At 42.3% G+C, this 17,323-nt stretch overlaps 1 protein-coding gene and 1 pseudogene across 1 annotated transcript; both read left to right on the top strand.

Annotated features, from left to right (window-relative positions):
• Nucleotides 1-1,030: 1,030 nt before the first annotated feature.
• On the top strand, nucleotides 1,031-1,937 carry LOC146854112 (olfactory receptor 5AR1-like; annotated as a pseudogene).
• A 4,972-nt stretch (nucleotides 1,938-6,909) lies between these two features.
• On the top strand, nucleotides 6,910-7,872 carry LOC146854111 (olfactory receptor 5AR1-like). The gene has a single exon (XM_085651020.1). It carries the CDS (start codon nucleotides 6,910-6,912, stop codon nucleotides 7,870-7,872), a length of 963 nt encoding a protein of 320 aa, XP_085507146.1.
• Nucleotides 7,873-17,323: the final 9,451 nt, after the last annotated feature.

Below are 17,323 nucleotides of genomic sequence, written 5' to 3'. Positions count from 1 at the left end.
GTGTGAGTACTCTCTGCACAGGGTGAGCAGTGTATGAATGGAGGGTGATATGTGTCTAAGTGCAGTGCAAAAGCGCCTCAGTGATGTGTGTTCAGTGCAGAATGAGAACTGTGTGAATGTACAGGGTTTTGAGATGTTACTCTGTACAAAGTAAGAGATGTGCGAGTATAGGGTGATTGGTATGTCAATAGTATAAGTGCAGGATGATCAGTTTGAGTTTAGGGTGAGTGGTGCCTGTGGAGGGTGAGAGGAATGTGAGTGCTGGGTGAGAAGTATGTCATTGGTGTGCGAGTGCTAAGTCAGCACTGCGTGAGTGGTGGTTGAGCAGTATCTGGCTGCCAGTGCAATGTTAGGGTGACTGTGCAGAGTAAATGGTAGATGAGTGTACCAAAAATGCGGGGGAAAGAGAAAAGGGTGTTGAAAAGTTAAAGCATAGAAGAAAGAAGTTTTGCCTTCATTACTTCATAATAAAAAAAGTTTCACAAATTTTAATTTAGACTCTGCACCATGGGTTAACTGTACAGATCATGTATGTGTCAGCAAAGACCAGTATATTTTGTGGGTGTACCTGGAGCTCTGTGCAGGCAAAACCTAAAAAGAAGAGGTGCAGGTGGAACGTCCTCATGTAGGTTTGTGAAGAGCATTTTGTAGTAAGTTAATAGTATTATTGTTAGCACTACTAAATGTACTATCTAATTAAATTTGTAGATTGACCCTCTGAATTTTCTGAAAAAACATATTGGTTTATGTTTTAGCTAGAGTGTCAATTAACTAAAGTTTGTCAGAAGAAATCAGTTTATTAAACTAATGCTCTATTTAGTTACAGATGTAAATATCTTGTCACAGTGAACACAGACGGGTGCCATCAATTTTAACTAGTTTCATAATTAAATGGTTTTCCATTGACATTGATGAAAGTTCAACTAACTAGGACTAATGTCTTCCATGCTTGTGCCATACTAAACCTTCCATCAAAACCTATGGTCTTTGTTGTCCCATTCTACTTGCACTGAGAAAGCTCCTAATGGACATGGAAGATGTAAATAAAACTGTTCACAGTGTATTCAATCTATTGGGATTGACAGGGGATCCCAGGTTGAAGCTGATTCTCTTTGCATTGTTCACAGGGGTCTATATCCTCACAGTGATTGGCAACATTGGCATTATTGTATTAATCCCCCCATCTTCAGACCCCTATATACTTCTTTCTGAGCCATCTGTCCTTTGTGGATCTTTGCTATTCATCTGATATTGCCCCTAGAATGCTTGCTGACCTACTTCCTGAAAGTAAGAGGATTTTTCGCGTCAGTTGTGCAATGCAAGTGTTCATTTATTTTGCTGCTGGTAACATTGAGGCTCTGCGTCTGGCAACCATGGCTTATGAGCGCTATGTTGCTGTTTGTCAGCCATTGCACTACATGACCATCATGACTAAGAACTTTTGTGTCCTGCTACTCACTATCGTATACACTGGTGGGATTATGCACTCCATTATAGAGACAGGTTGTACATTCTGACTGCTTTTTTGTCACTGGGAGATACATCATTTTTGCTATGACACCCCTCCTTTGTTAAAGCTCTCATGCACCAACACTTTCACCAATGAGGTAGTATTATTCATATTTGTATGTTCCTTGACTATTTCTTCGCTCATGGCTGTTTTCATTTCCTATGCCGGGATCATCTCAGCTGTCCTCCAAATGTGCTCTTCCGCGGCAAGACTTCGGGTCTTTTCCACTTGTGTCTCTCACTTCACTGGCGTGACCTTCTATTTTGGAGCAATCATTTTCACTTAAATCCGCCCATCTTCTGTCTATTCTCTTGACCAGGACAAGGCTGTAACTCTGTTCTACACTGTTGTGATACCGATGTTAAATCCTCTGATCTACAGCCTGCGAAACAAGGATGTGAAAGAAGGAATGAGGAAAATCATTTAGAAGAATATTTCCACTAAATTTTTAACTAGTTATTATTGACTCTGTGCCATGGGTTAACTGTACATATCATGTATGTGTCTGCCGAGACCAGTATGTTTTGTGGGTGTATCTGGAGCTCTGTGCAGGCAAAACCTAAAAAGGAGATGTGGAGGCAGAAAGTCCTCATGTAGGTTTGTGAAGAGCATTTAGTAGTAAGTTAATAGTAGTATTGTTAGCACTACTAAATGTACTATATAATTCAATTTGTAGACAGGCCCTCTGAATTTTGTGAAAAACACATTGGTTTATTGTGGTGATGTGATGCTGGCAGGGATATGTGAGAATACCATGATGTCATATAGAGTGCTTCATGCAGAGTGTTAATGCACCAGCGCCTTTTCTACAAGAACCTGGAGAACCTCCTTTGGAATGGAAGTTATGGTTTAGATCGTTCAAGGCATATTTAGGTGCGATTGATGGTCAAAGATACAGGCCTGAAAGGAAAAAGAACCTAATGTATTACCATCTAGGGGTTGAAGGACAAAATGTATTTGATCATCTACCCCCCTACGACCCACCTGAAGGTGAAGACCCTGACGAATTTCAAACAGCAGTAGCACAATTGGACAAACATTTTACTAAAACAAAGAATATTGTAGTACATAGATATAAGTTTTTTACGAGAACACAGAAATCTGATGAAAGCATAGACACTTTTATTACAGCTCTAAAAGTTTTGGCTTCTAAATGTGAGTTTGAGAACTTCACTTCCCAACTAGTGAGAGCCCAACTGGTCGCACGTTGTTATTGTAAAAGAATACAAGAAAGACTACTTACATGTAAAGATCCTACCCTAGACAAAGCAGTAGACATTGCTAAAAGTATTGAAAGTTCAATTGATGATGCAAAATAGCTTGAAACTGCTCTATCTAACTCTTCCATCTCAGGTGCTGTTTCCACCAAGCATCCCGGTGCTAGATCTACCAAACCTCCTATTCCCATGCATGACAATACTTTTAGGGGTAATGTTTTTCGTGACAACATTAGAAGACCGGGCATTTTTAGGGGTGAAGATCTTTCATGCAAGATAGACAATTTAGTTCTAGAATGTATTGCTATAGGTGTGGTTCTTCTTTAAATGTTTCTTCTTTTAAAAATTGTCCAGCCATCAATCAACAGTGTGGGCAATGTGGAAAAATGGGCCATTTTGCTGAAGTCTGTATGGGTAGCAGAAGAAGAAATGTTAGATGTGTAATTAACGAAGGTGACAATGTTTATGATGAAGATGTTATCAATCAGGAATATGTTGTAGTGGTTAAAAACCATAATGAAAAGGGGCAACTACATATTCCTGATCCTGAAGTTGTTGTTACAATTGAAACGAGTCAAATTCAGCTTCTAGTTGACACAGGGGCTCGTATTACTATTGTAGCGCAAGAAAAGTATCAAAAGTTCTGGTTTCAGAAAAGTTTATTGCCACCGGATGTTCTCACAGTAGCCTTTGAAGGTAGTAGAATTGAGTTGTTAGGATACTTCTGGGCCACTATCAGTGTTTTAGGCGAAACCATCAAAGGAAAGGTATATGTTGCTAAGAGAGGGATCAATGTTCTTGGTCTCGTCCATCAAGCAGAGTTTGAATTAACCATCAAGCCTGGTTTGGAGAACCCTGTTTTTATTGACAAACAGCTTGATCAAAGTCATACTCATCCCACTAAACATACCTACTCGCTTTCTAGCACACAGTCGCTCAATGATTGGGAACTCAAGTTCAGCAAAGTTTTAGAAAATCGTCTTGGCAAGATCACTAGTTTTCAACACTTTATAAAACTTAAAGAGAATACTACTCCTGTCACACACAGGTTACGCAATGTTCCATTGAGTTTCAGAGATGATCTTTCTAAACACCTACAAATGTTGTGTGAGCAAGGCATAATCGAAAAAGTTGAGTCCACTCTCTGGCGTTCTCCTATTGTTTTAGCAAAGAAAAGGTCTGGGGACTTGAGGATGTGTGTCGACTTGAGAAGTCTTAATGAGGCCATCTGGGTTGACGGTTTTCCCCTTCCACGCATTGAAGATGTTATTGCGAAAGTTGGGTCATCTTCATGGTTTACCAAATTGGACCTCAATGCTGCGTATCATCAGGTCGAACTTCATTCTCAGTCTCGACACCTCACTGCTTTTGTCACTCCTGATGGGGTCTTCTAGTTCTGCCGACTTCCCTTTGGTCTAGCCTCTGCGGCTGCGGTCTTTCAGAGACTAATGACTGAAATGTTTAGACACAATCCCAATGTTTTAATATTCCAAGATGACATTCTTATCTTTACTAAAAATGAAGCCGAACATGACTTAGTTCTTAATCAGGTTTTTAGTGTATTAGAAAGCAGAGGGGTGACTTTACAGAAAAGTAAGTGTTCTTTCAAAGTAAAAGAGTTTGAATACCTAGGCCATATAATATCAGAACAAGGTATAAAACCCAGACCCGGTTTAATCAAAAGCATTGTAGAGGCACCAGCCCCCCAGAACAAAGAACAACTTATGTCTTTTCTTGGACTCTGTGAGTTTTATGCAAAATTCATGAAAGATTTTGCTAAAACTACAGAATGTTTTAGAACTGTACTTAAAAAAGGAGCAACATTTACCTGGTCAGAAGAATGCGAAAAAGGTTTTCAATTCATTAAAAGTCACATCGTTAATGCACCTGCCTTGCAAGCTTTCGTGGAAGGTAGGCAAACTATTGTTACAGTTGATGCATGTGAGTACGGTTTGGTTGCTGTTCTGTAGCAATTTGTTGAGGGGAAAGAGTACACGGTGGGGTTTGCATCCAGGACTCTTCGCCCTGTTGAACGTAAGTACTCGATCATCGAAAAAGAACTGCTAGCTTGTGCTTGGAGTGTTGAGAAGTTCAAGTCGTATTTGTGGGGCAGATCTTTTGTCCTCAAAACTGATCATCAACCATTAGTTGACATCTTGTCTGGAAGGAATATCAAACGCACCACTGCTAGATTAGCCAGGCTGTCGACCAAATTACTAGAATATACATTTATGGTAGAGTACATTCCTGGAGGAAGAAATAGCAGATCGGACTGTTTGTCTAGGCTTCCGATTCGTGACACAGATGAACAAGATTGGGAAACTGATGTAGAGGAATGTTTTGTAGCATGTGTCAATCACGACATCCTCTCCTTTGCAGAAGAAGACTGGGTCACTGAAGTCGATAAAGATGTTGTGCTCAGTGAGGTTGTTTCATTGATCAAAAAAGGTTGGCCAAAAGAGGAAATTCTCTCTCCAGATCTTCAAATGTTCTGGAAAATCACCAGTGAACTTTCTCTCGAAGGTGGAAAAGTTGTTAGAGGTGACAAACTTGTACCCCCCTCATGCTACTGAGATAAAATCATCTTGGCTGCTCATGCTGGTCATCTGGGTGCAACTGGTACTAAAAGAAAGGTAAGATCTGATTTTTGGTGGCCAAGGATGGACTCTCAAATTGATGAGTTGGTTAAACAGTGTGTACGGTGCAATACTAGTGACAAGGTTCTGGTATTAGAGGGTGCTGTTGATTCTCCTGTATCTCCCCCTGGGAGAGCCTGGCAGAAAATAGGTATGGATTTTCTTGGGCCTTTCCATGTTCTTCCTGCCAACTCTAAATATTTTTTGGTTCTTGTTGATCATTTATCTAGATGGGTTGAGGTTGAACCTATCAGTGTTCCCAATTGCAAAAGTGTTATCACTTGTCTCAATAAGATTTTCCTTAGGGAAGGTTTTCCAGAGGAAATTCTTACAGACAACGGTGTGCAATTTATCTCACAAGAGATGGGTTTTTTTTATGTTCTTGTGGTATTAAACACACTAGAACTCCTCTTTATCATCCACAAAGCAATGGAAAAACCGAGAGATTTAATAGAGTTGTTGTAGAGTGTGTCCAAGCCGCTTTTAGATCAAAGACTTGCATTTTCCAGGCAGTGAATGATCTTGTTTGGTCATATCGCACGTCACCGCATGTGGCCACCAATTTTAGTCCATTCGAACTCATGAGAGGGAGAAAAGCTCTTTCACAGGTTTACCTTTTTTGGATGGTGAAATCTTTCCACCGTGATTGTGACATGAGGAGCATGTGGGATTCGGCTAATAAAAAATCATCTGAAATTTGTAAGAAAATTGAACCTGCTATTGAGAAAGAAACCCACAGTATTTGCATTGGGGATTGGGTTAGAGTAAAAAATCCAGTGTCAGTTAGAAAAGGTCTTTCAAAGTTTCTAGATTCTCAGCAGGTTGTGGAAGTTAGGAAGAATGCTGTTAAGTTGGCCAATGGAAATTGGTGGAATACCTCTCGAGTAGCTAAGGATCCTTGTTATTTTAACAAAAATGTAAAGAATGACAAAGATACTTTAAGAAAGGATAGTGGTATTAGAAAGAGCACCAGAATTCATGCTAAACCAAGCAGACTACGAGATTACGTATAAGTTATATTGTGTTATATTTATGTTTACTGTTTTTTTTGTTAAAAAGGGGGGAGGTGTGGTGATGTGATGCTGGCAGGGACTTGTGAGAATACCATGATGTCATATAGAGTGCTTAGGTTTGTTCTGCTCTGAGTGTTCTCTCAGGGGCAGTTTGACTCTGTGCTGTAGCTGTGCCGGCTGGGACGGCTCTCTGTACTCCATAATAAACACTTTGTGTGAAAAGCATTTTGGAGTTGTCTCTTTGTCTTTACATTTATGTTTTAGCTGTAATATCAATTAACCAAAATTTGTCAGAAGAAATCAGTTTATTCAACAAATGCTCTATTTTGTTACAGATGTAAATATCTTGTCACAGTGAACACAGACGGGTGCCATCAATTTTAACTACTGTCATAATTAAATGGTTTTCTATTGACATTTATGAAAGTTCAACTAATTAGGACTAATGTCTTCCATGCTTATGCCATACTAAGCCTTCCAACAAAACCTAAGGTCTCTGTTGTCCCATTCTACTTGCACTGAGAAAGCTCCTAATGGACATGGAAGATGTAAATAAAACTGTTCACAGTGAATTCACTCTATTGGGATTGACAGAAGATCCCAGCTTGAAGTTCATTCTCTTTGCAGTGTTCACAGGGGTCTATACCCTCACAGTGATTGGCAACATTGGCATTATTGTATTAATCCGGCTGACCCCCCATCTTCAGACCCCTATGTACTTCTTCCTGAGCCATCTGTCCTTTGTGGATCTTTGCTATTCCTCTGATATTGCCCCTAGAATGCTTGTTGACCTGCTTTCTGAAAGTAAGAGGATTTTTCGCGTCAGTTGTGCAATGCAATTGTTCATTTTTTTTGCTGCTGGTACCATTGAGGCTCTGCTTCTGGCAACCATGGCTTACGACCGCTATGTTGCTGTTTGTCAGCCATTGCACTACATGGCCATCATGACTAAGAAATTTTGTGTCCTGCTAATCACTATGGTATACACTGGTGGGATCGTGCACTCCATTATAGAGACAGGTTGTACATTCCGACTGCCTTTTTGTCACTGGGAAATTCATCATTTTTGCTGTGACATCCCTCCTTTGTTAAAGCTCTCATGCATCAACACTTTCACCAATGAGGTAGTATTATTCATATCTGTATGTACCTTGGCTATTTCTTCGCTCGTGGCTGTTTTCATTTCCTATGGTGCGATCATCTCAGCTGTCCTTCAAATGCGCTCTTCGGCGGCAAGACTTCGGGTCTTTTCCACATGTGCCTCTCACTTCACTGGCGTGACCTTGTATTTTGGAACAATCATTTTCACTTACATCCGCCCCTCTTCAGTCTATTCTCTTGATCAGGACAAGGCTGTAACTCTGCTCTACACTGTTGTGATACCAATGTTAAATCCTCTGATCTACAGTCTGCGAAACAAGGATGTGAAAGAAGGACTGAGGAAAATCATTGAGAGAAAATTCATTTTAAGACAAATATTTCCTCTAAATTTGTAACTAGTTATAACTGATTTTCAGGTTACAAATTATTATGTATACTGTTGCACACTCTGTTCCTTTTATTATTTTATATACATTTTTATTTAACTTTGTAGATTTTGATATCAACATACAAATACAAAAATGTATTTGAACTAAAACATTTTTTTTTGCTTTTTGTCAAATTGGTAGTGGCTTTTGATAGTTCAACAATGTTACTTCCATTTTGTTTTACCCATCATGAATGAAGATCAGTTTAAGTGAACTCACCCACTAAGCAAAGATGTCAAAATGGAGATATGTTGATAAAACTGGTATTAATGGTAATACTTATTTAATGGATGTTGAATGCTCCTTGTTAACATATGTGTATATTCATCCATGTCAAGAACAAGTGTAACATATATTTACTCATATTATAAGAACGTAGATTGGGAAGCAAAGGTTGTATGTTTGTTGAGTCTGAATGGAGGATCTTCTGGTAGATAAGTCATGCACTACACCGTAGGAAGCAGTACATGTTTTATTCAAATTAAGTCCTGGTGACAGCTTTAGTACGAATAGTTTCTGTCTCCAACTGAGGTAACCAACATAATAAACCTTGCACAAGCATATCAATATTCCATTACATCACCAGATTCTCCCATTCACACTACTTCCCCTCTGAAGAACAAGCTCACTCATGCAGCTAAAGGAAACACTCAACACACACCTCCTTTTCTATCAAACAATGAATAAACGCAGAACTACTCAACCCAGAGCAATCAGTGGTAATATCTAATAACAACCATTCAGGATCACACACAAAGAAAATTCACATTACATTAGGTGACAGTTCAAAGGCCTCCTACCTCCCACTCTGACCATAAGATTCCTCTTGTCTTATAACAGAATACAAATCACAAGACAGCTTAGTTGAGAATTCTAATAGCATGAGAGATAAGGATGTTGTTTGCACCACACAAACATGGCACAAACTTGAATTTCTGCAATGTTCTGGGATGGACTTTTATCTGCAACTGAGGAGGCTAAATTAATAAATTCAGCAATGTATCAAAGAAAGCAAAGCAGAATTCGCACCAGAGGAATGCCAAAGAAGAGTAATTTATCAAAACATGTTTCAGATGTTTTTTCAAGCTTTATGAGTCTTCTGTTTTTTAGCTGCCATATGAGTGCCCCAGAGCAGGTCTTTGAGCCCTACAATGTTTAATGTTTATGTTTGTCCTTTGGCTGATATTGTAGATTTGAATGACTTGACAATGTTCTCTTTTCCGAAGACACAGAGATTGTTGTGTCTCTCTGTGCCAAGAATGGATGAGGGGCAACTGTCTAAAATTGGATAGCAATAAGACCGAGGTTTTAGTGATTGATAAGCAGTCTCAACTCTGGTGCCCTCACTGGTGGCCAGATGACTTGGGCTCCTTTCCTAACCCTGGTAAGGTGGTCAAAGACCTGTGCTTCTGGATGGATTCTAAGCTCACTATAGATCAGCAGGTGGCAGCTAGTTGTTTTGGTCTACTGAAATGCTTGAGGAATAGTATGGCTTCTCCCTCCTTCTACTCAAAAGACACTTGTGCAGGCCTTGATCATCTCCAGAATGGATTGTGGCAATATTCTTTACTTAGGGGCTACCAAAGCTGCGGTACACAGGTTTCAGATTGTGTAAAATGCTGCAGCTCATCAAAGTTTTCAACAGTAGAAGAGCCAACAAGCACAGCCGCTGGTTCACTCCCGAATTCAAGGCTGAGAAATGTAAATTCAAACCCCTCAAGAGACGATGACACACCCGCGGAGACCCAAATGACCACAGCCTTCAAAATGGCACTCAAATATTACTACAACACCATCATGGAAGCAAAGAAATCAGCCCTTGCCACCCGTAACCCATTTGCTAATTTCTTCCACTCCAAGATCGCCAACATTTACAAAAACTATAAACCCCAACCTCCGAGACCAGTCCTCCTCGCTCCTCCCACCAAACCCCCCACCTCACATCCTGATCGACTGGACAGTCCTCAGTTCCTAAACTACGACTTCCATCATGTCCTTCATCCACTTCTGAGCCCCTGCCAACCCCTGCCCCACTGCGTTTCCAACCTCGGACACAAAGCAATCAGAGCCCCGCTCACCAGCATCATCAATGCAGCGCTCAGCACCACCACTTTCCCGAAATCCACGAAGCACGGCAAAGTAAAACCCCTGCTAAAGAAACCTACAGCAGACCCATCTGATCTCAAGAACTACCGCCACATCTCACTTCTCCCCTTTCCGGCCAAGGTACTGGAGAAGGCCATCAACTGCCAACTCACAAACTACCCGGAGTCCAACCACCTGCTCGACCCCTCCCAATCTGGCTTCTGCCAGAGCCACAGCACAGAAACCGCCCTCATAGATGCCACAGACCATATCATAGTCATCCTGGACCACAGGGATTCACCAGCCCTGAGCCTCCTCGATCTGTCAACAGCCTTCGACACCTTTTCCCTCCATCTCCTCATCCGAAGACTCAATCACATGTGCATCCAAGGCAACTCTCTCAAGCTGCTATCCTCTTTTTTCACCAGATGTACCCAAAGAACCCACCTCCCACCCTCCCACCCTATGCCTCTGACCTCCAAAAACATCATCTGCGATGGACCCAATGGCTCCTCACTCGGCTGAATACTGTTCAACATCTACATGGCCCCACTGGCCCCCATAACTGGTAGCCATGAACTCAGCATAGTCTCCTGCGAAAATGACACCCAGCTCATACTCTACTTTACAGAAGACACTGATCAAGATTCCAAAACACCATGATTGACATCGCTGATTGGATGAGAGCCAACTACCTCCAACTTAATACAGACAAAACTGAAGTTCTCTCAGAAAAACACACTCTCTGTGGGATGACTCCTAGTGGTGTCTGCCCCCGGACCTTCATCCCCACCGTCCACACATGCAACCTCAGAATCATCATCAACAGCAAACTCTCCATGAGATGCCAGATCAACTCCACTGCCTCAGAATGCTCCAGAAAGTCTTCAGATGGATACCTATCAACATTAGGCGAACCGTCACTCACGCCCTCATCACCAGTCGACTCAACTATGGGAATGCCCTCCTCAGCGGAACCACCACCCACCTCCACAATCACCTCCAAACCATCAAGAACGCAGCTGTGAGCATCATCCTGGATGTGCCCAAACAAGCCCACATCACCCACTCTCCCACAGCCTACACTGATTCCCTGTTAAGAAGAGCTGCCACTTCAAGCTGCTTATGCATGCCTACAGAGCTCTCCACAACACCAGACCAGAATACCTAAACACCTGCTTGACCTTTCACTGGCCCACCAAACACTTGCAGTTTGCTGTCCTGGCCCTTGCCACTGTCCCACGCACCCATCACACCCGAGATCACGCTATCTCCCACCTCGCAGCCAAAGCATGGAACAACCTCCCCATCTACCTTCGAACATCAGGATCCCACGCCGAGTTCAGGGGCAGACTCAAGACCTGGCAGTTTTCACATCTTGCTCTCATGGGCCATTGCTCCTCTGATGACTTCTTGATCTCTGCCTAATCACATGCACAGAGAATGTATGGATGCCTTTTAGCTTTGCGACAAAATTCATTTGTGCATGCTGGTTACACATTAACCTCTTACTCCTCTGCTCAGTCTATGGGGCAGAAATATTACATGTAAGACACTGCATGTCTACTACCTGGAAGGTCGCTATCCAGAAGCCCACACTTTGTCCACAGTTTTTGCAAAAACAGATCCTCTATCAGAAAATGCATCAAAGAGCCAATGAGCCATCCTATTTAGTGCTAGAGTCGCCATTCAAACAAGAGAAAGATAGAAAAATCCCATTCTCTGTTCTCTTCTTTCATTTCAGGCCAGATCATAATGCAGTTACTTTTCTCTGTTTTTCTCTTCCATTTCCACCAAACTACTTGTGCTCAGCACATACACACCAACATTCCATCAGATCACCACATTCACTAAGCTGCACGCCGTCTACCTAACACCAGCTTACTAATGAAGGGTAAAGGAACACACAAGACACAAAGGTCCTGATTTGTATATTAGTGGAGAGGGCACTCCATCGCAATGGTAAGGACCTGATGGTAAGGAACAGTAAAAAAAATCAAATGCACCCCCCACCATTTGAGAAGTTTCCCATGGCGAGGAAAGCATTACTATTTTTCTTTCAAAAAGAAAATCACTTTTTGGGATTTTCTTTTTGGAAAGAAAAAACAATACTGTTTGCTTGCGGGGCTGCATCCTTCCAATGGCCCTATAAACGATTGCCTACTTGGAGATCATTTATAAATTAAGTGGATGGCCTCTCCACCATGCGGACGGAGTAATTTACTAGGTCTCCTTAGAGGAATTGCAGCGGGCGTGCCTAAATATAAATCAGGCCCAGTGTCTAAAACTGACGTATATAACGAAGTGATGGATGGAATGCTTGAATTAATCTTATGCACTCGTAATTACTCTGGGCCACATGCCAGTCTATAAGTTTTTTTGCACACCATGCTACCTCAGTTTGGTCAAAGCCATTTGCAAATCAGTCTTGAACCTGTCCAGACCGACCTGCAAATTGATAACAGAGAACTTGCCAGATGGCAATAGGGGGAAAACAGTGGTATCAGGAAACAGGGCATAAGTCAAAGACCATAACAATAACGTTTGTAAACAAAGTATTCCACAGTCAGGGTAGTTCATTAACTGTGAATTTCAATACAAACAAAATTCAACAGGCACGGAAAATGAAGGGATCTGCGGTGCTCTCAAGCTTGTGACTGTAGTTAGATTACCAGATTCATTTAAATACAGGGATGGAGTCTCATACCTTGGTGACACTTCTAGAAAAAGCTTACGTGAGAGCTCTTTTATTGTTGAAGGTAAATGTTTTAAAAGACAGGTTGTCAGAGATTTGCTGAAAACAGGAGCCTTTGAGATGCTGATATTTTGGGCCCGATAATTGGAGTTCCAGATGTAGAAATGTGGTCACCATGCAGATCAATTTATAAACGCTGCTAGCATTCATTGCAAGCTTGTTTATGGTGATTAGAACTTTTGTCATGTGATTGGATCTTCTAGGTCCTCCTGTAGCTGTAGTTCAGGCTTCTAGTGGTACCGGTGGATATTGGGTATTTGAAATTTGGGTAAGAAATTGGGTAATAAGCACAATCCTTGTCAGGATCAACCACAAAAGTCACTAAATAAACCTGTGCTCAACCTCCTGTTAGTATGGTACAACTTAGTGGCAGTGCATAAAGTGTTTATGCAGCACTCGAACAGTAAAAAAGTGAAAACACAACACAAGAGTAATCCCAAACCAATTTAAGAACAAATAGAGGATATTTGAATTAATGAAACGAAAGAAGGCTTGAGAGTTTTTACATTTTGAGGAGAAATAGAATCAAAAAGGACATGAAGCTCCAACTGAGGGCAACTGGTAATGCTGGACGAGACAAAGTCTCAATTTTTGAAATGACTGCGATGGAGCACTAGTTGTGTACAGATCCTGCTACAGCATGATGGGAGTTGTACTTTTTTTCCTAGGTGCAGGGGCTGCTTGGTGCTGTGATGCAAGACTCCCACTGTGTCGGATCTGGTGAAGCCATGATTAGGATCTGTGAGGTGGGGTGGGCGGAACTCGCAGAGTTACCTAAAAACTCCACCAGATTCCATGGAGTTCTACAAGCAGTGGAATTTTAGCATATTGTGCAGCTCGTGCTGATTTTTTGCCCCGGCATCTTGTTCCACACTGTCAAATCAGTGTGAACAGCACCACACCCTGCACCAGGTTTGCTGCTTCTTTTAGCCACTTGAGTAGATTTTCTACTTCAGTGGCAGCATTTTTAACACGAGTGTTAGTGACTTGCTGCAACCGCTCGCTTTGAGAAATCGTGCCGGGACTCGTCCTAGCGCTCAATTTTTCATACCTGCACCCACCAACTTAATGTTGGCTAGACACGTGCGAGAAAAAGTTCACCACATGACAGTTCATGGAGTTTTTCTGGAACTGCACGCTCCAGGCAGAGGTAGAGGATACCCTTCCTGTTAAAAAAACTATGCTTGTACTAACTTCAAAACTTTTCCCACTTTGTGATCATAGTGCAGCACACATGCAAAGTCAGAAACAAAATCTGATAGTATAGTGCAGCACACATACCAAGTTAGAAAAGAAAGGAGAAATAAAAGCATATCTCTGTGATAGCCTTTATTTTAAATGGATGCTATTTTTTGACGCAAATCCCTGTCTATATTATTTTTTGTCCATAGGGTTTTGCACCATAAATCTCGGGTGGCTGCATGGGAACGCGCATGCACCACGTTTGCAACACCCACTTGGTGCTCAGTAATGCAAAGCAGTGCTATGTCTTGCTTTGTGTTACTTTGAAATGATTTTCCAGCGCTAAACAAGCTTTGCGCTGAAAAGTTAATAGTGAAAGAAAGATTTTGCATGAATATGTGTAACTTTTGTGATGCAAACACAGCACAAAATCTTAGTAAATATACCCCCCAATGTCATGCCGATTAGGACATACACATCTTCTCTATGCCACTGGAATCAAGCTATCCTGGGTGAAACCCCAAAACCGGTCCTAGGATGCTTGTTTCCAGTCCAGGGAGGACCTGGCTTGGCAGTTCGGGCTGGACTGTACCCATGAGGCACAGGGTCAAGACTGATTTGCATATGGCTGGGTTCATACTGGAACGGCATGGTGAGCCAAAAAACGATGGATTTAGGCCCAGATCTCTGTACTGGGGTGACTATATGACATTGTTCTGCATTCTGTCCATCCACTGTTGTTTTTGCTATTAGAGGCCATTAGATCCTCCCCTGAAAGGATGGTAGGTACAGAAGTGGTCAGACCCAATGGGGTAAGAATAAAATGGGCAGGAGTGAATCCCACCACCCTCACTGTTGCAGTATGTAATGAAAACAGATAATTTTAAAAACTGTTTAGATGATAAACCTAATTATGGCTATGGGATTAAGTCCTTCAACGCTATCTATGCATCATTTAACACTATGCTCACTAAACAACAAGAAGGTGTTAAGTTACTCACTTTGCCCCTGGATTCAAGCTAGCCTTGCTGATGAGGGGTGTTACTCCAAAACTGGTCCAAGGATGCTTGTTTCCATTCCAGGGAAGACCAGGCTTGGCAGTTCGGGCTGTACTGTTCCCATGAGGAACAGGGTCAAGACTGATTTGCATGTGGCTGGGTCTGAACTGGGGTGGCAAAGTGAGCTGAAGAACGATAATGGATTCAACCCTGATCTGTGACTGTGGTTGAGTGTCTGAAATGTTTCAGTGCTCCATCCATCATCTCCTTGTGTTTGTGTTAAGTTAAAACCAACATGTGGTTTGATCATGACTGCACATTAGCTCAAAATAATTGGAAATATACATTGAACAAAGAATCCAGAGATGGCAATTAGTGTTGCAATGTAGTAAAAGATATAAATTACTATTAGCAAAAAGGAAAAAAGAAATTCACGTAGAGGTCTGGGCTATATTTGTACAAGCAAGTAACACTAACGATAATTGTTAGACCTGGCACCTTGGCGTCGGTCTCCCTTCCATTTTTTGCTGTTGCCTCATGTGTTTTTGCTGGTTATCGATGCTTTGGGCACTGTGCCAGTGCTGTCCAGTGCCACAGTGAAAGTGCTCTCAATGTCAAATTAATGTATGGATTAGTGATTCCATGATTGGCTGGTTTGGTTTACTTGTCAGACCCTAGTACAGTGCACTGTGTGTGCCCAGGGCTTGTAAATCAAATGCTGCTGGTGGGCTTGCAGCACTGGTTGTGCCACCCACAGAAGCAGCCCGTAAACGTGTGTCTCAGGTCTGCCATTGCAGAGCCTGTGTGCAGTCTGGTACTGCCATGTTGACTGGGCAAGTGCACCCACATGCCAGTCCCTAAACCTTCCCTTTTCTTCATATCAGACACCCCTATGGTAGGCCCAAGGGCAGGGTGCATTGTAAGTATAAGGTAGGACAAACCCTGATGTGTGTGGCATGTCTTAATAGTGAATTACAGCCATTTTCGTTTTTCATTATTGCAAGGCTACCTGTTCCCCATAGGCCAGAATGGGCAGTTTGATTATTACATCTTATAATCCTAACTGACTCAGGGAACTAGGTGGAAATTCGAGTTTAGTATGCCTGAACTCAGAATGATAAAATGCATCTTTTAGTGACATTGGTTTTAACATTCTGTGATGGAAAATACCTCTTTTACAAAGTAGGTATTTTCTTGTCTAACCATCCAAGCCTGCCTCTGCTACGTTGTGTATTCCTTGTCTGGAGTTTGAGTGACAGGGGCTGGGGGATTCCAGGAGACAGGGTGAGTCAGCACAGGGCTGAATAGAGAGATCTGCATGCAGATGGGTGGGAGGAGAAAATGCTGGCTCCACCTCCTGTGGTGTGTCTGATGTCCCTGCCCTGCACTGTGAAAGGAATGAAGGAGTAATGTAAACAGAGTGCTCCAGGACTGACCAGAACTGGTTTGGACTAGGCAAAGGCCTCTCAGACTTCAGAGAACAAAGAGAAACTGTGTATAAAAAGGGGGACCCCTGAACTTTAGATCACTTTTGGGAAACAAGAAGAAACCTTTGCTGAGGAGAGGAACCAAAGAGACTGAGGAGAGGCTATCCCTAAGCTGAGTGCTGTTTGGGAGATTGGCCTGCAGTGGTTGCCTGACTGCCAAAGAAAGGAGAGAGGAAATTTGTGTGTACTTTCATAAACTTGTGAAGGATCTCCAAGGGCTTGAGATAGAGCTTGCCTCCTGCTGAAGTCTCAGGGACAACAGACTTCACCAACCAGCTCCCCAAGAGTCTTTTGGAAGTGCCTGTGTCGTACTTTGAATTTCGGGACCGCGTAGGAGGAAGGGCCCTACCCCTGTCTCTCTGTGCATTAGCGAACCGCGAATGGTTAATGCGGTATGTACAAGTGCTTTATATAACGTTCTAGCTATGAATGCACTGTGTATACATTATTGTACATCACTACGACGTGGGATCCATCTTAGAGCGGTGGCCATCTTATGGTTGCCCTCACATAGGCTACATGCATATCATGAAGCAAATACGGGCCTTTAAAGGACATGTGCTTTCCTTTGACTTCTCTGTGACCTGGGCAGCTGGCTCCGCTGCCCCAGGTCAGTCCGGTTTCACGAGCTCCCCATCCCCTTGCCACCTGTGATTAGCATCAGGGCTTGACACACCATAAAGCCTTTTCATCCCACACAAGCCTCCAGCTAATCTCTTTCGCACCTGACTGTTCCTACTTTATGGCTTGTTTTTCCAAACAGGAGATACTCATGTTTATTGGGGCCTATCGATATCTGATGTGGGATCTGAGCCTTGCTGGGTAAATAATTGCGGGCTGGTTTAACTGGAATGTGGGATGGTCATCATGACTCTGCCTTTTCGTTTGTAATGTATCCTTGTATATGGCCG

Source organism: Triturus cristatus, chromosome 4_1, assembly GCF_964204655.1.
Source record: "Triturus cristatus chromosome 4_1, aTriCri1.1, whole genome shotgun sequence".
Taxonomy (NCBI): domain Eukaryota; kingdom Metazoa; phylum Chordata; class Amphibia; order Caudata; family Salamandridae; genus Triturus; species Triturus cristatus.
This window is presented reverse-complemented; position numbering and strand designations above follow the sequence as displayed.

Coding starts and splice junctions, on each gene's coding strand:
- LOC146854111 (XM_085651020.1), top strand. CDS start 6,910: ATGGACATGGAAGATGTAAATAAAACTGTTCACAGTGAATTCACTCTA.